The 20,845-nt window shown below is 44.3% G+C and overlaps 2 protein-coding genes and 1 long non-coding RNA gene across 4 annotated transcripts in view; 1 reads left to right on the plus strand and 2 right to left on the minus strand.

Moving 5' to 3' along the window:
• LOC308461606 (serine protease 33-like) overlaps positions 1-20,845 on the minus strand; it is a 326,492-nt gene that overhangs the window by 178,526 nt on the left and 127,121 nt on the right. The gene's annotated exons all lie outside the window — the stretch shown is intronic.
• Positions 1,779-20,058, minus strand: LOC308461610 (serine protease 27-like). 2 transcript variants are annotated; one of them, XM_080978668.1, is made up of 7 exons: positions 19,863-20,058; positions 11,355-11,381; positions 10,092-10,118; positions 9,709-9,871; positions 7,558-7,829; positions 6,156-6,325; positions 1,779-4,178 (listed from the first exon to the last, which is right to left on the minus strand). In XM_080978668.1, the coding sequence occupies exons 1-7, from the start codon at positions 19,912-19,914 to the stop codon at positions 3,894-3,896; spliced, it is 996 nt and encodes a 331-aa protein (XP_080834794.1). In that variant the 5' UTR covers positions 19,915-20,058; the 3' UTR covers positions 1,779-3,893. The 2 variants fall into 2 exon arrangements, with proteins under 2 accessions (XP_080834794.1, XP_080834795.1); XM_080978669.1 differs by lacking the exons at positions 11,355-11,381; positions 19,863-20,058 and adding an exon at positions 10,229-10,315.
• Positions 4,186-12,145, plus strand: LOC308461623. The gene is made up of 2 exons (XR_013978925.1): positions 4,186-5,234; positions 11,377-12,145. It is a non-coding gene; the product is annotated as an uncharacterized lncRNA (long non-coding RNA).

Genomic DNA, 20,845 nt, shown 5'->3' on the forward strand with positions numbered 1-20,845 from the left:
GCACCGTCTCCCTCTACTGCCACCCAGTGGTAGCCTTTCCATCAGGCTGCCTCAGTGGGAGAAATGAGAAGCAGGCCTCATTCCAGCTCCATCACACACCTCCTTCCCCTGAACTATTCCTATGCCATCTGGTCATTAGATGAGCTGTTATTTAGGAATTGGCACCTGGGTTTGCTTTTTTCCCTCTTCCCTCCTTGTCCCTTTTCCCTTGTATGTCTTTTAAAAAAGGGGAGGTGTAAGCCTGTAGACAGGAACTGTCTTGTTCTAATGGGTGGTATATAAACCACTCAAGAGAGCCTTTTTGGCTGAAGAGCTTAGTACAAAAGCTCTAAAGAAATAAAGGTACACAGACAGTACACTAATTGAGTAATACATGCAAATAACCTACAAGTGCACAGTTCCACGAACTGACAAATGCAAGAAAGGAAAGGGTTAAGTTAGCCCTTCAGGCCACACAGCCCCTTGTCCAGCAGCCTCCACTTCTTCCTTCTTCTCAAACAGGCAAACTTGCACAACAACTTTAGATTTATGAGCACACATACTGGGAGACATCTCACATCTCTCAGGCAATGCCTAGTTTGGGTGGCAGGCAAGGAGGTGCTTCAAAGAGACAATTCTCAGTACCTGAGCCAAACTAGAGTTTTCAGGGAACCCCCCTCAAATGATATCAAACCAATATTTGTAGTATAGCGATACTCTCTGTGGTATGGAAATAAAAATACATTTGGGCTGTGATCAAATCAAATCCACTGCAAAAACTCCCTCTTTCACTTGTAGATTTCAGAGTTGGGGGCTGGGATGTGGAAGTTGTTGTTGTTGTTGCTGCTGCAGCAGCAGCAGGGCGGGTTACAACAATTAAAACACAATATTTAAAAATAGCTTAAAACAACTTACAATCACAGAATTTAGGTGTGTCCTAAAAACGTACAAAGGCGGTGTCAAAAGGCAGGTGTGTTTTCAGTTACAACCAGAACTCCAACAAACTGGGAAGAATGGTTGGAAACAATAAAGTGTCATGAGTCAGCTGTCAACCACTAGACATCTGTACTACCCAATGAGCAACAAACATCTTTTGCCATGTGTTTCAGTGGGAAAGCAGCAATGTCTCTGCAATTGTGGAGAAATCACCTTTTACCATATTGTGCATTTGGGGTCATGTGAACGGTTAAGTTTAAAATGCTAAGTATCCATTGGTGGCTGGTGGTTGCTTAGGGCTTATCCACACTTCCTCTTTCCCCCCACCCCCAGGGAAAACTGCTCTCTAGTGCTTAGTCAGAGCAAACTGGGAATTCAGGTTTTCTCCAGATTGACATGTGCTCCAATTTAGCACTAAAGAGTGGGTTTTCCTTGATTGGCTTGAAGTCCTTGGTCACTCATTGGATAGGAAAAGTAGTCAGGTGATGGGAGAGAATTATGTGCCACTCAAATCTGGTTGAATTGCAATGGGCCTGGAACATAAATAGGCTAGTTTTAACAGTTCACGAAGAATCATTGTCTGAGACTGAGTTTGCCCTCCAGAAGCTGAAACACTGGCTTAAGCCAAAGATTAGCAGAGAGGCTTCTGAAGCTGACCAAAGAGAGAAGTGCCTGCATGCCTGGTTCATAGGAAACCAGCAGAAGTCCTATCTGCCTGGCAGTGGTGAGAAGAGAGACTAACTGGCATATAAATTTAATAGGAACTATGCATTACAAATTACTCATAAGTAACTTTCTGTATTTGAAAGCAGCTGCCATTTGTAACAGTAGTACCCTTATAAAAAAAAAACAAGTCTCAGAGAAACAGTAACCAATTTAGGCATAGTTTTTGCCTTATTTTACTTTTATAGTTAATAATAAATAAAGAACATCTTGTTATTTGTATTTACTACTGATAAAGTTGTTTGCTTGGTTTTTGTATCACATCTAAAGTACCACAGCCACTGGATTACACTGAAAGGTTTGGTAAACAGCATGTTACAGATATAAGGTGGCAGTGGGTAACAGGTTTTGAAAGATACATACCATGGTGGGAGCAAAATAGGAGTCAGCAGTGGTTCCTTATATTCTGGTTCCCCACAAATAAGAAGAGGTAATGCACCACAGCAATGCCCAGCTAAAAGCCGAACAATATGGTGCTGGTGGCAAGAAGTTTCAATGCACCATGGGGACTAGCCTCTTTGGTCTGAATGTGGCTCTCTGGCATAGGCTTTGTAATTTCCTTCTAGTAAATATGTCATGTAAGGAAGTAGGGGTGTGTGTGCTTCTCCCTAGTCTTTTAGGCACAAGTTGCTAAACGCTGAAATGACACCCTTCCTCACCCATCCCCAACTCTTCACACACCACAAAGCAGTGAATTCCGGAAGGAAGGAGGGAAGGAAGTGGGTAGCAAGATGGCGTGCTGCTGAGTTTTGGATTCTGAGGCCATCTTTGCCCTGGAAAACGTAGGGCAGGATAGGGGAGGAGGGAAAGAGGCCAAACTACAGTGGTACCTCTAGTTACGAACTTAATTCGTTCCGGAGGTCCGTTCTTAACCTGAAACTGTTCTTAACTCGAGGTGTACTTTCGCTAATGGGGTCTCTTGCTGCCGCTGTGCCACTGGCAAATGATTTCCGTTCTCATCCTGGGGCAAAGTTCTCAACTCGAGGTAACTCTTCCAGGTTAGCAAAGTTTGTAACCTGAAGCGTTTGTAACCTGAGGTGTTTGTAACTCGAGGTACCACTGTAATCACATGAGGAGGTTGTCATCTCTGTCCCTCACCACATCACACACCCTTGTGCAAAACTACCTTCCAGTCACTCCCCTGATTAGGACCACTTTATGGGGGGTCACATGATTCCCTCCACATGTCAAAAGAAGGTGTGGTGGGGACTCAAAGGCTGTGCTGATAAGCCCTGCATGCTCCACACAGCACCACCACACACACACGGCATCCATGTGCTCAAACTACAAAAGGAGGAATGTTGTTTGTGTAGTGATGCATGTGCATTGTGCTCTTCTATGTGAAGAGAGGCCCTGGCCCAATCAAGGTCCCTTTTCACAGAGAGGATCATTTTGGCCACTCACACCATACATTTGAAGCAGTATGATACCCATTATAACAGTCGTGGCTCCCCCCCCCCCCAAGGAATCCTGGGACCTGTAGTTTGTTAACAGTGCTGAGATTTGTTAGGAGACCCCTATTCCCCTCACAGAGGTAGACTGTTTAAAGTGGTATCCTATTGATTCAAATGTATGATGTGTCCTTTGTATCACTACATGAAAGAAATGTTTGATTAAGACGCAGACATCAGGGAGCATGGAGATGGCAGTGAGGGGTGTTCTGCTCATACAGCCCCACAACTTCCTCCTTTTAATGCATGGGCTCCCCCCAACAGCCATAGCTGTTAGGAGATTTCAATAGGAGAATTCAAATTCTACTCCATGTAGTAAGAAATGTAGTGGTCTGCATAGACTGTGCAAATGTGCATATGTATAGTCAACAGTTCACAAAATTAGCACCTTTTAGGGCAGGATGCAAGAACCCCTGTTCCAATGTAAGGGATATTTTAAGCAGCGGAGAGGGGGAGAGCTTAGAGGGCAGTGTTCCAAGTGAAGAAGTCCTGCTCCCTCACCAGAAAATATCGCTCTCCACACCTCCAATATTCTATAAGTCCATAAAGTCTAACGTTGTTCTTCTTGTTGTTCTCTTCATCAAAACATGGAACTTTCCAGACCATTCCAGAATCCATCCACTCAGAACTGCATTCCTGATACATCCCCGAGGTATATGATAGAACAGCAGAAGCTACTGAACTACCAGTAATCTTCAGACACTTTTTTTTTTCTTTTGGTGAAAATAACCTGGGTTTTTGTTCGTTTGTATCCCATAACACTTCATCTGAGTGAGGGAAACATTGGAACACACTCATATCCCTCTATGTCAGAAGGATGGTAGTGAGGCAGGAGGCAGTGAGCAGTAGCAGGAACTCTTTGAGGACAAGGCTGGAGGCCAATGCAGATGAAGTGTCTCTGTAATAAGTGACATTCACGAGGCCGAACTGAGCTCCTGCGTAGTGCCTCTTTATCCAGTCCTCGTAGAAGCCGACACGTGTGTAAACGCCTGGGCGGTTGGGGATGGCACACATTTCACCCCAGCTCACAATGCCCACTACAAACCAAGCACCATCCTCTTGACAGACCAAGGGACCTCCGGAGTCGCCCTAGGTTAAGGAAAGCAGCTGGTGAGAGTCTGTAACATGCCCCTTGCTCCAGACTTTATCTGTTTTATGTTGAGCCTGGTGCTACCAGCCAACCACTGCCAGGATGTTCCACTTGCACGCACAACAATCTCCCTGGGTAAGATCTCTGTCACCTATATCTTGTGCCTACTAAAGGTATAACTAGAATAAAAAAAGTCCCTTTTCCAGGCTGCCTCTGAGCATGGACAGTACACCCTCTCCTCCACACTAGGAAGCAACAACCAGGCTAAACCTACCTTGGGAGTTAGGCTAAAGGACTTCCAGACAGGTGTGATGAAAGCTGAGCTAAATATTCCTACTGGAACTTTTTCCAGCAAATTTTAGGAAGGAGAACAAAGTTTCCCTGAATATCCCCCTACACACACACAATTTTTGAACTATAGGTACCATGTGTTTAGTAGTTGTGACAGCAACAGTTACAAAACTCTTTGGAGTCTCGACAGTTAGTAACAGCAATTTCCCCCCTAGTGACTGACATCTGGTTCTCCATATTTCTTCAGAATGTATGGAGGGAAATCCTATTTATTTGAATCAGGTTTTAATAAGCATTGTGTAATGTGTACAATACATTTGTATTGTAATATACATTGTAATGAGTTCTTTTTTTCTGGGTGTGCTCAATGGTACACAGTACCAGCACCATTTTTCTAGAAGAAAAGCACTGATTGTAATGTATTTTAGGTGGGAAGTTTTCTGTCTTGGTATGGCCAAAGTCAGGTTAACTGACAACGGGAGCCTTAACTGACAACTGTGAGGAAAGGCTAGTGTTAGAATTCTCCGTATGCAAAAGAAGTATAGAATGCCTGCACATTATGATTGGTGGGTGCAGGTTTAGAATTTTCAGCTGGACACTCTGATTGGCTGAGACTGGACTAGAGGGCCCAGAGGAAGTATATATAAAGCCATGTGCTGGTCAGCAGAGGGACAGTTGGAGTTGTTGGTGCTTGGTGTTCAGCCAGAAGAAGAAGACAGCAGAGGATGAGGATCATGGAATAAGAAAGCAGACCTAAGATGGAGGTAGAGCAGTTTGGTGGCCAAATACTTGTTGGGCTGACTGAATTGCTTGGCTTAGGCTGAAGAGGCAAGGGGAGAATTGTCGGACGGGGGGGATGAGAATCAACCTGGAATGTTGGTTTCTGATGAGCAGTAGGAATCCCAGAGGCAAAATTTCCAAGTAGTACAGCAAGACAAACCTACACTTTGATAAGTCAGTAAGGGATTGGGAGAAAAGGCTTCCAACAGAGTCCTCAACTACAGTCATACCTTGAAAGTCAATCGGAATCCGTTCCGGAAGTCCGTTTGACTTCCAAAACGTTCGAAAACCAAAGCACAGCTTCTGATTGGCTGCAGGAAGCTCCTGCAGCCAATCAGAAGCCGCAGAAGCCACACTGGACTTTTAGGTTCCAAAAATAGTTCGCAAACTGGAACAGTCACTTCTGGGTTTGCGGCGTTAGGGAGCCAAAATGTTCAGGAACTAAGCTGTTCGACTTCCAAGGTATGACTGTTAGTGAGACTTAACTAGGGTGCGGGGGGGGGGGAGGCAACTGCATCCTTAAAGCTGTCTCACTTTAACATTAATAGCTGGATACAATGTGTTGATATTTAAAGTGACAGTAACAAGCTAACAAAGTGTACACTGACTTAAAGATACAGTACTATTTTAAACCAGATAAGGTTGTTCACTTTCTAATCTTGATATAAACAAATGTACATAAACACTTTTCTTAAACATAATATCTTATTTGACTGGCTTTGTGCCACAGCTGTGGCCCACAGTTACAGGGTTATTAGTAAGTGGAGGGTGCAGAGGGAATAAGTGAGACGAAATGGGTTTAGGAGAAATCCAACCACATTTGGAAGGACACAGGTTCCTCATCCTTGCCCTATGCCCTCACTGCTGCTCTGCCATTTGCATATCCGCTGGTACTCCTTTCTTACCAAACATGCATCTTTCTCTCCTTCGGCATAGCCAGCGCAGATCATGTCATCCTGGATCTGTCGGATACTGGGGGGGATACCAGTGCCAATGTGGTACATGGCATCACAGGATCTTGTGTCTATCAAGGGCACCTGAAGCTGTTGCAGGGTCTTGGGAGCCCGGAGGGTAGCTTGAGGCAAAATTAAGATGGCAAGGATGGAAGAAGAGGAGGAATGAGAAATCAAGCAATTCAGAATAAATTAAATACTGCAAGAGGAAAGGAATGCAAATCCACCTCAGAAACAACAGTGGGTGTTTCAAAAATATACTGGCAAATTCAGGTCACACAATGTAGTTGATTGGAGGTCTTACACAACAAATCCACTTACCCAAAAGATCTGACTTGTTGTGATGTGGAAAGTGGTAGGAAAATGCACTGGGAAAATGTGGGACACTTGCTTCTAACCTTGCCGCAGATGAGAGCTGGAGGATAACATCTAAAGGGCCACAAGTTGCCCATCTCTGATCTAACCACGTAGCAACAGAATTTCAAATGTCTTGCCACTAATTCCACCTTTTCTTTTCACCTCAGTCATGGCTAAGTACTCTGGTCTAAGCTGCTCTCTCTATCCCAGTCTTTGCCAACCTGGTGCCGTCCAAATGTTTTGGATCTAGCTGCAACAACAGGGGCTGATGAGGGTTGTAGTCCAAAACATCTAGAGGGAACCATATTGGCACCCAGCTAAAGGTATCCCTCATGAAGTACATAATTCACATCTCAGTTCCCCTTGATTTGCACCTTCTAAGTATCCAGACCCTATCAAGCCCCTTCCTTATCTGCCCTTTTCACCACGTGAACTCCAAATTATTTGTTATTATTAACAATAACAATTTCTTTTGTATTTTTTTAATATTCCACCCTCAGAGACACGAATCTGTATTATTCCAAGCAGTTATATCTCACATCATGCTTCCAGTCAAGTGGTTACAGAGGTTATCTGTCCGCTTAAATCCCCAAGCCTTCTGAACCATGTGTTCTCTGTGCTTCTATTTATTTATTTATTTATTCATTCATTCATTCATTCATTCATTCTAGACATTTCTATACTGCCCTGCAGAAGAAGGTCCCAGTGTGGTTTATGTACAAAGGGGTGGGGGAGAAAGCCTATTAAAATACAGGTTAAAAGCAAACATGAACCTCACTGAGCACCTTAATCCACGCCCATTCTAAAACTGCCACGCAGCTGAACCATTTTAGCCCATTTTGGAAAACATGCCTTACAGCGAGTCAGACTAAAGTTCAGCTCCAAGCTAACCATCAGCAGGTCTTCAGGGTTTCAGGTAAGGATCTTTGCCAGGGATTAAAACTGGAACTTTCTGCAATCAAAGCAGCTGCTCTGCCCCTGAGCTACAGCACCTCACCTCCATATTGTGGAGCTCCCCATCCCGTCACCCAACAAAGGGTGCCATTTGGGATCTGGACCTTGGCATCTGGGAGACAGGCTGGGAGGATGCTTTTGGTGAAGCGTACGGGATGTTCCAACTGAACCAGAGCTATATCTCCACTGGTCCCATCTCCAGCATAGTGCTTGTTCACAATCACTTGGGAGAGTTTCAACCACTTAGCATTAGGTTCTGGGTTCAAGAGCTGGTAGTTCCCCAAGTTTGCTCGGAAGTGAGATAGTTTTGACGTCCTATTAGGAAAAACAAACAAGAGTCAGGTCATGGGGTGGGGTAGTTTCTGAATTAAAAAGAGGGTGTATTGTATCATGTTCTCCACATGTGGGGAAACTGTGGCCTCCAGATGTTTCTGAACTAAAATCCCCATCATCCCTAGACATTGACCATGCTTGATGGGGCTTATGGTAGTTGTAGCTCCACAACATCTGGAAGCCAAAGGTTCCTCTGCCAGCTTTACTCAAAAATTATCAGTTATGACTGCTTTGAGTATTATCACAGTGCTTTAAATGGATAGTGTGAATGTAGGGGACGCGGGCATAGCTGTCAACTTTTCCCTTTTCTTGCAAGGAATCCTATTCGGAATAAGGGAATTTCCATATAAAAAAGGGGAAAGTTGACAGCTATGGACGCAGGTGTCGCTGTGGACTAAACCACTGAGTCTCTTGGGTTTGCCAATCAGAAGGTCAGAGGTTTGGATCCCGTGACGGAATGAGCTCCCATTGCTCAGTCCCTGCTCCTGCCAACCTAGCAGTTCAAAAGTACACCAGTGCAAGTAGATAAATAGGTACCGCTGTGGCAGGAAGGTAAACGGCATTTCCATGCACTCTGGCTTCCATCACGGTGTTCTGTTGCGCCAGAAGCGGTTTAGTCATGCTAGCCACATGACCTGGAAAGCTGTCTGTGGACAAGTGCTGGCTCCCTCAGCCTGAAAGCGAGATGAGCGCCACAACCCCATAGTCACCTTTGACTGGACTTAACCGTCCAGAGGTCCTTTACCTTTTTTTTAACCTAGTGTGACTGTGACCACAGTTGGTCACTTGCATGTACAAGTGAATACCTGGGCATAGGATTCAAATATACATTGGGAGCCTCCATGTGGGGGGAAGCTCCCCATTTCAAAAGCAGCAGCCAAACACAAGAGCAGCACCGTGGTGGAGCCAGAGGCACTCCCCACAGCCCTGTTCTGTTTGGCAGCAGTAACACAAACAGAGAGTTAGTCACCATGTTTGTTTACCTGAGGCAGCTACTTTGGTTTACGTTGTGCATGAACAATATCATACACGTGTCACTTTGCAATGTAGGGTGGGATAGAAATTTAATTAATGATGATAGCAGGCACTGCCGGACCAGTGGCAACAATAAATACAAGAGAAAGCTGTGGGGGGAATTATGTGTTTGGGGTGGGAGGGGAATGGGGTAGAAGCTCAGCTGACCTGACATATCAGATAGGCTGTCTCTTGAAGCTCCTGTGTTTTCTCAAGGGGGAGAACAGAGAAAGACAGGATTGAAGACTTGTGAATAGGGATAATTCCAACAGAAATTACATAATTTATGTAATTAATTATGTAAATTAGAAAATTTTGCCACAATGAGCAGAGGGACAGATAGCATAGTTTTGAGTAAAGCCAAACTGCAGTATAACAAACAGTGCTGTATGTTACAAACAAAGGGCAGAATGGAAAACATTTACATCTGCACTTGTGAGCAGGCCTTTCTCACCACGAAGTTCTGCCTTGCACAGCTCCTTTTTCAGGTGCTCTTTTAAAGTTGCTGAAGGCAAACTTTGTGCGGACAGGACCTAACATGGCAGTGGATCATTGCCAAACAGCCAGAGCATAATTCCAGAGGCCTAATATCTTTAAATATCTGTTACTACATAGAGAACAAATAGGGGGAATTCTGCCTCTCCTTATTCCTCCACGAGGGCTAGTGACTTGCTTTTAAGAAAATGAACACTAAACACGCAGGGACGGACCTGTACTATCTCCAAAGGGTGTGTAAGGTAGGCTCTCACAAGTCCTTCTTCTGTGTTCTTTGAAAATCCTAGGTCAGATCTTTAGCCTACTCATTTTTCCCATTACACACTCCAAGGCCAGTCTCCTTGTTACTCACTTGGGGAAGCAGTGGGCTGCTGTCAGCACCCAGTCAGCACTGATGAGGGTCCCTCCACAGGCATGCTGTCCATTATATTGGAGGCTGACTTGCCATGGCCAATCCCCACGAGAAGCATCTGTTCCCCCCACAATACGGTTTTGGGGCATCACCCGACCACACACTGGCAAAACAGAGAGAAAGAGAAGTTGGCAGGAAATTGACAAACATCTCGGTTTTGACCTCTTCACCAAGAAGTCCAGGCAAAGGGGGTAACTCCCAGTATGAAGGACAGAAGCCAAGGGCCAGGCTATATTCCTCAGAGACCACCCCCTAGTTTCACTGTGCGGCTACAATGACCCTGTGATTTTCAGTGAGAGAACCTGTTTTTGCTGATCTCTTACCTGTCTGAGTGCCATTTCCCACATCTCCTAAAAATAAAAGAGGAAAAGAGGAAACAGGAGGTTTGAGTCTTCAGTACATAGTAAGCAATATTTAAAAGCAAAACTAGTGATGAACAAAATAGTGAGCAACAAAGTACCTTATCTCATTATTTTAGGTTGGAGGCTTCAACATTTGATTTAAAAAATGTAGATGCTGATTTCAAGCACTGAAAAATCAAGTGAGACTTGTTTTCTTGCTAATCTTTTTAAGAATAAAATGAAGAGAAAATATGAGTAGCAAAGTTGCATTAGGAAAAGTGAGAAATAAACAGATAGAAAATAAGATTAATGTAAAGGAGTTATAAGGAGATATATCGTGAGCTAATTTGTCATTCCAGAATTCTATAAGTGTAGACTGTATTTCACTGAAGTTGTTTTGATAATTATTATAAAGTGTTCTTCTATTATATATTTGCTTTATTGGCAATATTATTTCCCAAGTATTCTTCAGCCATTCTGTACCAGTTGGGGTGGTGGTACATTTGCAAGTTTGGCAATACATAGTTTTGATATGGTCAGTAGAGTTTGTATTAACTGATGATCAATATCCTCAAAGGATTGTTTTAGAATTTGGGGCTAAAGCATATCCTGCCATTTCCAGTATTGTGTCAAATATCATAGACCAGAATCTTTTTACAATACTTTGCTACAATTCCAGTGCACTACAGAAAATAAGATAAATGAAGTTAATACCATGAAACTTCGTAAAGTGCTAGCATTAAAATTCAAAAATATAGATTACTGACGCACAGCTGAGAAACGCAAATTAAATCATAATTTCCTGAATCAGCAAGGCTGATACTGGGCAGCAAGCAAAAGGTCATAGTGGCCTCCCAAAATGAAAAGTGGTGAGAAATGTTCAAAAGAAGCAATATTTTTTTACCCAATTTTTCTTTGGAATGTGATATTTTTTCCTAATCTTTCTCAATTATCAAAGAAAAACAAGACTGTGATCCACAAAATCCCCAACAAAGAATTTGATAAATCATATACCCACTGCAACAATTTTGATGGAACATAGCACAGTACACAAAGGCTGTGTACACAGCCTTTGCCTTAACCCCTGTCAGTACAACAACAGCAATGTTAACAATTCTGCAGGGGAGAGGGGAGAACATTTCCTTGTAGATTATAAGATTAGTGCCTGAGCACACATATTGCTTAGCATATTTAGTGCATGGTTCGGTACATTTTGCGCATGGTCCAGATGAAAGAGATACTCACCGCTTTGAGTTTCATGTTTCAGGACACCTGAGTGAAAAATGATTAAATGACATCATCAGAGGCAAAGCTTGGGAACCAGATTGTTTGGGTATAAACAAGAACCAGGAAGAGGAAACCAAATAAAATCATAACATTGAAAAAAGAAAAAGGTAAACAGAAGGTGTCCTTGAAGGAACAATGGTGAGTCAGGGCCAAGACAACCCAGGTGACAACTTGGGGCACCAGGTTCATGGGGGCATCTGTGCCATAAGGCAGTGCTGCCTCAGGTGGCTAGTCATCTGAAACGCATTGGAATGGAGTGGAACCCTTGAAGAGAAGAAACGCCATGGTGCATCTGCAGCAGCACAACCAGACACCTTCATCTGCCCCAGCTACAACAAAACATGTCTCTCCCACATTGGTCTCTACAGCCGCAGCAGGGACTGTAACCTCCCAACAGTTTGACTTCACCCTCCAAGTTGCACCATTTGAGACAAATGGATGCCAACAACTCGTGATCTCTGTATTTACTCCCATATTATATTGTTACAATATTGACACACACACACACCCCGTTGTAATATTGTTGCCCACCCTTCCAAAAACAACAGAGAAGTGATTGAGCTCTTTGACTGAGGGTGAAATCAAAGTTGAGATTTAAAACTATGGAAGGTCTTGCTGCCCAGGAGCCTGTTGCTGAACTGAGCAACAAATCCCCTTCCCAAATTAATGGCTCCCAGTTTGGGGCTCAGCAGCCATTTCTGATATTTTGACTCACGATATATTTGTATTAAATTGTATTAGTTGCCTGATTAATTTGTCCTTTTGCTTTATTTATATGGTGTTGTGTTTTATATGCTGTTGTGTGTTTTTTATCATTCTATTTCCCTTTTTTCAGTCATTACCTTTGCAGCAGCAATAAGGTTACTTATTTAGTAACCTTACTTACTTAGGATCATTTTCTGACATAACATCTTTTTAAAAATCAAGTAAAAGTACCTCAGGTCCCAGAGGTATAGGGCATCCTAACTATTCCAATACAGTGGTGCCTCGCAAGACGAAATTAATTCGTTCCACAAGTTTTTTCTTCTTGCGAGTTTTTCGTCTTGCGATGCACGGTTTCCCATAGGAATGCATTGAAAATCAATTAATGCGTTCCTAGGGAAACCGCCTTCAGACCAGGTCCGGGGACAGTCTGTCCCCCGACCTCTTCTGAAGGCTGGGGGGGGGGAGAAGGGCTTTTCTTCCCACCCCCAGCCTTCAGAAGGCTGTTCTGAAGGCTGGGGGTGGGAAGAAAAGCCCTTCTCCCCACCTCCCGCCCCGCAAGCTCCGGGGACAGGAGGGCTTTGCTGCCGACCGCCAGCATTTTAAAAGCCCCCGCTGTCCCGGGGCGATTTTAAAATGCTGGTGGGTGGCAGCGAAAGCTTCGCTGCCGCCCGCCAGCATTTTAAGATCGCCCGGGACAGCAGAGAAGTCTCCGCTGCCCCGGGAAGGCAGGCGGGGGGAGCAAAGACTTTTGCCCCCCGCCGGCCTTCAGAAGAGGTCCAGGACCTCTTCTGAAGGCGGGCGGGGGGCGAAAGTCTTCCCCCCCCGCCTGCCTTCAAAAGCCGTCGGGAACAGCGGAGAAAGGCAGCGCCTTTCTCCGCTCTCCCGGGAAGGCAGGCAGGGGGGAGCAAAGACTTTCGCCCCCCGCCGGCCTTCAGAAGAGGTCCAGGACCTCTTCTGAAGGCCGGCGGGGGGCGAAAGTCTTTGCTCCCCCCGCCTGCCTTCAAAAGCCGTCCGCGATAGCGGGAAGCTCTTCCCTGCTATGCCGGACTGCTTTTAAAATGCTGGCGGTGGGGAGCAAAGCCTTTCGGCCCCCGCAGGCCTTCCTGGACCTCTTCTGAAGGCCGGAGGGGGGGAAAGGCTTTGCTCCCAACCACAGCATTTAAAAGAGGTCCCCGGAGATTTCCCTATGGGCTTTCGTCTTGCGAAGCAAGCCCATAGGGAAATTCGTCTTGCGAAGCGCCTCCAAAACAGAAAACCCTTTCGTCTTGCGGGTTTTCCGTCTTGCGAGGCATTCGTCTTGCGGGGTACCACTGTACTGTTGTATGTACAGGTATTCAACAAGTTTATATTTGAGGACAATTCCAGAAGTATAAAATCTGCTTTATACATCTCCAACCATTATCAAATCCAAGTCTATGTATTAGATTTAGCTAGCAGGGGATTAAATATGGGGGGTAAAGAATCTTACAATACTTTTCCTTCATATTTGCTGGTATTGATATGTTTCTGATATGGTTACAATGATTGTAATTTTTACCAGTTTTTAATTCTCTTGTTAGTATCGTGAGCAGCTTTGAGCTTAACGTTGTTGGAAAAGTGGGGTGCTAATAGGACATCAAATCAAATAAAAATCAGGTCATGTCCTGCAAAAGCATATCCTTCTCTTTGGTGAGGTATGCCTTGAGACTCTTAGGACTGCCTGTGGCAGTGTGGCAGGGGGAAAGCTGCAAAATGATAACCACTTTGTAATACACTGATTGTTTTCTTTCCCCCACCCTGCCATTTCTTGGAGCCCAGGGGGAGCCTGGTAGTCATTTGAGCATTCCAAGCCACACCTTTTTATGGGCACAGCTTCTTAAAACACATAATTCCAACAGAACTCGCTTCAGATATGAATGCTTGTTGTGTACTTAACATCTACCCCACATAGGCTCTTGTGAGATTCTGATTCAGAGCAATTGCGGTTTCCTTATCTTAGGCCTAGTCCCCACAAACAGTGAGAGCATTCTTTCCAAATGGAAATTTAAAAAAAAAAAAAAAGGTTTGCAAGTCTCCTGTTGAAATTGTTATTTGATTGCAGTTTCCTTATTCCAGGGCTTTCTCTCCATTTTCCACCTCGTGCTGCTGTGGAGCCGAAGGCTGGCCAGCAAACGATGTGTTTCAAATGTGTTTTAAAGGTATTGTGTGTACATAGCCTTGGTGTTTCATGGTTAAGGTTAGGTTACCACCATTGCCCTTTCTGTGTGAAGAGACATTCATTTATTCCCACAAAGCAAGTGGGCATTGAACCATATGAACTCTCACCTACAGTCTGGAGAGTTCAGACACAGATCCATCCCCTCAACTGTTTGTAAGAATTGATTGAGCTTTTACACACTAACCAGGCAGTCAGGGAGTCACATTGACTACAAAGTGCAGTTTCGACAGGACACCTGTTGGCAAGCAGATTTTGCAAGGTGGAGGAGACGGGGCGATGGGGGGGCTGGCATTTATTTCCGTATTTTTCACTCTATATGACGCACACACATTTCCCCTTAATTTTTGGAGAGGAAAAAGTGTGTTCTATAGAGCGAAAAATACTGTAATTTTTATTCTTTCTCTAAATACCTAAATGCATTGGGGGGGGGGCTTTTACAGTAGGATCTCACTGCAAACTCAGTGTGTTAAAGAGGATTAACTGAGTAAATGACCCGAACAGAGTAAACTCCTCAGGCAATTTATTTTTCTGCAGAAGGTTGGTGTGCTTAGCGCATGTGACAAACAGTATGGAAGAATTGCAAACATACCACCCATGTACTGCAGTCACAGATCCCACGCTTTTGATCAAAAGACCAAACTAAATGTGAAGCAGGAGTGTGATGACCAGGTACTCCAGAAAGTGGTTTGTACTTCACAGAGGCTACATGGGACTTCTGATATGACTGAAGTAGTGGCACTGGGAGAGGGGCACTTAGCATACACATTGTTACTCAGTTGCCCCTGGGAAAAGGCTGCTGTATTTGTCTATCCTTGGTGGGAGCCATTTAGATCATGACGATGACACAGTAGGAAAGGGTTAAACATCCCCTCCCTCTGTGCTGGTTCCCCAATCAAACAGCATGCAACTGCTTTGTCATTAAAAAAAGCGAGTCTGGTTAGTTCCTGACTCATTAAACCATCCAAGGAAACCAAGAATACCAGAGGGAAGTGTTTATGTATGCGACCACAGCTGCCTAGACTTTGCTAGCTCATAGATTGAAAGAAGATACAGTCCCAACCAAGGAAGAGTGGCAGATAAAACTAATGAACTATGGTGAAATGGCAAAACTTACAGGAAGCATCAGGAACCAGGAAGAATCAAATTATAAGTAATTGGTAAAGTATATAACATATTTGAAAAATTATTGTAAACACGCATTAGTTGGATTGACAGAAATCTTGTAGTAAAAAAATGGAATTATGGATTGATTAAGGGTTTATAATAACTGGAATTATTGAGAAGATGCAGAAGGAAAATAATAACATAATGATGCACAAAAGGGGGAGGGAAGTCAAAGGGGATACATTGTTTGCATTCTGTTTCATTTTATTTATTTTTCGTTACTGTTTGTAAAACTGAAAATGCAATTAAATATATTTATATGGGATTTTCTCTTCCCCCCCTTTTTTTATATGTGTAAACAAAAGGCTTTCCTCCTCTTCAAGCAGGAACTTGGCTGCTCTTTGGAGCCTGTCCATGTTCCTGGAACAGAATGTCACTAAGAATGATGCAATGTCATGACATACGAATTGTGCCCAGGGACATTATGGGGGTTGGGGGTGGGGAGGGTCTGCCCATATGGCTCACTAGGAAAGAACAATCTTCAAATAGTGGCGGGACACTGGAAAAGTGGAAGACAACATCTCCACATATTGGGTGCCACCAGCAGGAAGACCTTTTCATGCACATGGCGCCTTCCAAGTGCACACACACTTCCAAAAAATTTCCAGGTGAACTTTCTTCTGCGCAGGCGTACCTACATGCACAATGCATGCATGTTGAAAATTGTTTTTGAATTAACGAATTAACTAACAAGCAGAGGAAGAGGCCAGAACTGGAAGCAAACAAAACAATAAAGCTTTTCTCTTCTTTGAGCTTCCCATTTGCAGTCTGGCAGCCAGCCCAGACGCCTGACAAGCCAGCCAGAAAATGCTCAATTGGCAGCCATACTCACCTGCTCTTATGCAAACTACACTCTACTCTGCTTCCAGAAAGTTCTGGTTGCCCACCCCCAAACCAGGAGTGCTGTCGCCTTGACAGCATTCCCCTGCAAAGCTAGGGAATGAACCCAGGAATCCTGATCCTCTTCCCTAATTCCATATTTTCCCACATACACAAGCACACATCTCTATGCATTCCAGAAATGTTAACTTATAGATAACTGAGGGACGTGACCCACAGTCACTCACACACAACTGAGAAGGCTGCGCTGGAGTGTGCCCTGTAACAGTGCTGAAATGCTACATTTTTTAGCCCTGTGTAATCTATATCACATAATAACTGCATGAAGTCTGAAGAAGGAAACACATTCAATTACGTCAAACATCCATACAGCCTCCCACTCCCATTCCACCAGTGGAGATGGTACTGGGGAGCCCCCAGTTTCCCAACTCATCTGCCCAAATCACTAGGCCCTACTCCCTCCCAAGAAGGTCAGCAGTCATCCCACCCAATTATCTTCCTGTATACATAAAAATGCAAAGCTGTAATCGTGCAGTCCCCATTGCACGTACCTCATCAAAACCTGGATAGCTTGACGTCAGAGTGTGGGAGGGGAGCAAAGCAGAAGGCAGGGTGCAAACAGCAGTGGCCATGACATGGGAGCAAGAAGGGAACAACACTGAGGGTGCGGAAGCAATGGTTTAAAACAGCAGCAGAAGTTAGAGTAGAGCAGGAGTGGAAGGACATGGGGAAATGGCAGTTTTAAACAACACCAAAGGTTTGAATAAAGCAGGGATGGAGGAAACAGAGTGGGGAATTGGTAGTTTCAAACAATGGCGCAGGTTTGAATAGAGTGAGCAGGGGGTGGAACTGAGGCAGGGAGAGTGGCAGTTTAAAATAGAAGAAAGAGTTGGCAACAGCTCTGTGGTGTTAGCTTCTGTGTTGTCCTGGCCCACACTGAAGAATTCAAGCTTAGGCTTCTGTTTCTCCCAAAATCTTTAATGAGGCAGGGCAATAGTTAAAAGGCACAGCAGGCAAATTACATGGCTGAGCAAAAGCAGAGATGCTGATCCAAGAAGGGGCACACCTTCTGTCTCTTCCAATTGAAGAGTGGGGTGGACACAACCCTCAGTATGGCAAACAATAGCTCAAGTTTAGGAGATGCCTGACTAGAGGTGCTCAGTGACACAGGGGCAGAACACCTCTCTGTCAACCTGCTTGGACCCTCCCCAAGATCCAGCTCATGACTCTCTTTATCCCTAGTCCCCTCCTCTGGCTCAGGTATTTCTTGGGACCCCAATTTCACCACTACCTGCTTGGACCCTCCCCTGTGTCATATAGCTCCAAACCCTTGATCTCCTCCCACTCCTCATGAACTGACCATCCCCTCCATGACATCGCCACATCTCTTTACACACTACACATCTCTGCTACTTCTCTTTGTTAAAACTAGGATTTGGGGCTGTTGCTTTTTTAATAAAAACCCTCTGTGTTACTCCATCCTTGCTTTAGTCAAACCTCTGCCATTGTTTAAAACCACAATTTTCATCTCAGATGGTCTCCACCTCCACCCTGCCATTGTTTAAAACCACAATTTTCATCTCAGATGGTCTCCACCTCCACCCCCCTCACACTTCTGCCATTGTCTGAGAACAGTGAGAAGGAAAAGACAAGGAACAAAAACTGGCCATTCCTCAGCTGCTTCATGCGACAGAATAAAGGATGAATAGCCCTCAAAAGTTTCACACAATGTATTTCACTCCTGATACCATGTGTTGTCTTCAACATGCTGTTCCAGATTCAGTGTAGTAATTTTGAAGATATATTTTATTAACAAGAGAAAAAATTGTTGGCATCTGTCTGTCTCAGGAAACAATGGAGGAATGAGCCTTTGGGGGTGAAGTCAAAGTGGACACCGATAGATAGATGATAGATAGATAGATAGATAGATAGATAGATAGATAGATAGATAGATGATAGATAGATGATAGATAGATATAGATAGATAGATAGATAGATAGATAGATAGATAGATAGATAGATGATAGATGATAGATAGAGAGATATGATGTTATGAATCGGAGGGGAGGGGCCCCCTAAACCCAAGAAATTAATGAATGTCAGAACCTTGTTAATATTAAGATTCCAGGCCAGTGGAAAAATACAGGTTAAGCTTCCTTTCCAAGCCAACGTCTCACCAGGGAAAGAGGTGTTAACATGACAAAAGGGGTTGATGGCCCATCTAAGAGGAATCATTGGGCCTGAGCAGACAAAGGTTGGCAATGTGACAGGGTGTGCATGTGATGTGACAGGAAAAGAGTGCATTTAGCAAGGTGTGCTGGGAACGAGAAGGGGGAGATGCAGGGAACAAGCCACTCTTGAGATGACCATCCTGTAAGATCTGAATTCCCTCCAAGGAAACACAGGTGCAAATATATGAATAATATTTCCTAAAGTTATGACAGTCTCGGCCATGTCTTTATTCTCAAAGGAGCACAGATCCTGGGTGAGCATCTGGAGCCCTCATAGAATCTTGGCACAGTTGAAAAGAAATTGGGGGTGGTGCCCAACTTTTGTAGCAATATACAGATATATATATATATACACAACATTGATCAACAGAGTTTAGCCTTCTCTAGCAGAATAAGCCAACGTACTTACTCTTAAGAATCTACAGTACTGTAACATATAGCCGCATAAAGTGTTGGCATAAAAGAGGCTGCAGAATGGGGAAGATGAGGAGGCATGGAAATGGGGTTGATCTGTGTACAAGGGAGAGCTGAGAAAAGTGGGAAGAGCGGAAGAGAAAATGAAAAGTGCATAGGGGGTTGCAAAAAAGGAGAGAGAAGGAGGCATGGAAATGGGGTTGAAACAGAATGTTGGGGCATGAAAGGGTCTAAAGAATAGTAGCTGGTGGTGGCTTCATAGTTGGACCAAAAATGAAAAGGGTGTTCAGTATTTGCAATGCAAGAGAGGTAGAAGATGCAGGAGATTACCCTGCAAGTGGATTGTGGGCAAGTGGGGTTGCACAAAAGAAAGAGGAAGATTTGGACACAGGGTGAAGGTGGAAACAGGGTGCAAAGTGGGGCTGTAGAATAGAAGGGAGAAGTGGTTTAGGAAATGAGGTTGGGAAAGTGAAGAGCAAACTTAGTAGCTGCATGGGGTGTGAAGGGGAAGCTCTACGGGGTGAATCTGGAGGAATGACAAGGGGCTAGTGAGCGGAGTCAGCAAGGGCACAGTATCTAGCATGGAATATCATTTGCACAGGGACATGATTCCACAGAATGGAAAACACAGTCCTATGTAATCACTTGTCTTCAAAGCAGATGTGGGGGAGGAAGATAATCTACTTTCTAACCAACGAAGTCCTAGTGTCACCTCCTTTCTTATATTCTAAAGCAAAACTCTGGAGTAGTAGCTTCCCTGTTATCACCACTGTCTCTTCCCAAACAGCCCAGATACCCCAATGGAAACTACCACCCACTTTAGTTTTATCCAGAGAAAGAGAATCTTAGATACATGCATGCGCAGACACACACACGCGCGCACACACACACACACACACACACACAATGACTTACCCTGTATCAGGGGTGGCATAGAGAGGCAGAAAAAGGAGAGGAAGATTCTCATAGTGCAGAAGGGCCCTGCCTCACCTCCAGGGGAGCAGGGCAACCTCAAAGCTACAGCCCTCCAGGTTTGCTTCTGCTTCTGCGAGAACTTAGGTGTGCAACGAAACAGGCAGGCACTTCCTGGCAGCCTCCTGGGAGAATGTGACCCAACCTGTCTGCCCACCCACTACGCTTTCTGTCCCCTCCAGGTAACCACGCCTTACTGGCCTTTTGCCCCCTCCCAGCTTGGTCAGGTTTTGCTGTGGTATTCATATGAGTTTGGTCAACTTAGATTCCTAGATATAAGGCCCTCTTCCAATAAATAAGGTGTTTCTCCAAGCAGAGTGGCAGGAGCGAAGGCAAGAGAGGGAGGGAGGGAGAAATCCATCTTGTGCTGTGTTGGCCTGAATAAACAAAACAGGATACCTGTTAGTGTGCCTTTTTCTGGATACGAACTTGGTGCCAGTTCGTTGTGGAATAAATGAAAAACTGCAACAACTTACATTGAGCGCAAATTCCATTTTCTCAATGGTAGAACTGCTAAATGGTGTTGTTGCGAACCAAGGAAGGCGTGCTCAAGAGGGAGCATGCAGGCCCTGATTCACATGGGCAAATTCACCAGAATTTAGGGCAAAATGACCCTCCAGATGACCCTTTAATTGTGCATCATGAGTATTTATATTCATGCCTGCATAAGTGATCATGCTTTCAATAATATTTGCTCCTGCAAAACTTTTTTTGGGGGGAGGACATTCTACTGCTTCATTTCCAATCAAGGTATATCCTGTAATTACCTGCTGAAATCCTGCAACATTTTGTGCAATACATGTTCTCTAGTGCGGGGGGGGGGAGTATTCCATTTTTGTTGTGCTATAGCCCCACCAGGCAGCAATAATGTGGTAGCTTTGGGGAAGCATCCAAGAACTAATAAAGCAGAATAAATCTGCCATGAA

Source organism: Podarcis pityusensis (assembly GCF_964106645.2).
Source record: "Podarcis pityusensis genome assembly, chromosome: 13".
NCBI classification, from domain to species: Eukaryota; Metazoa; Chordata; class Lepidosauria; order Squamata; family Lacertidae; genus Podarcis; species Podarcis pityusensis.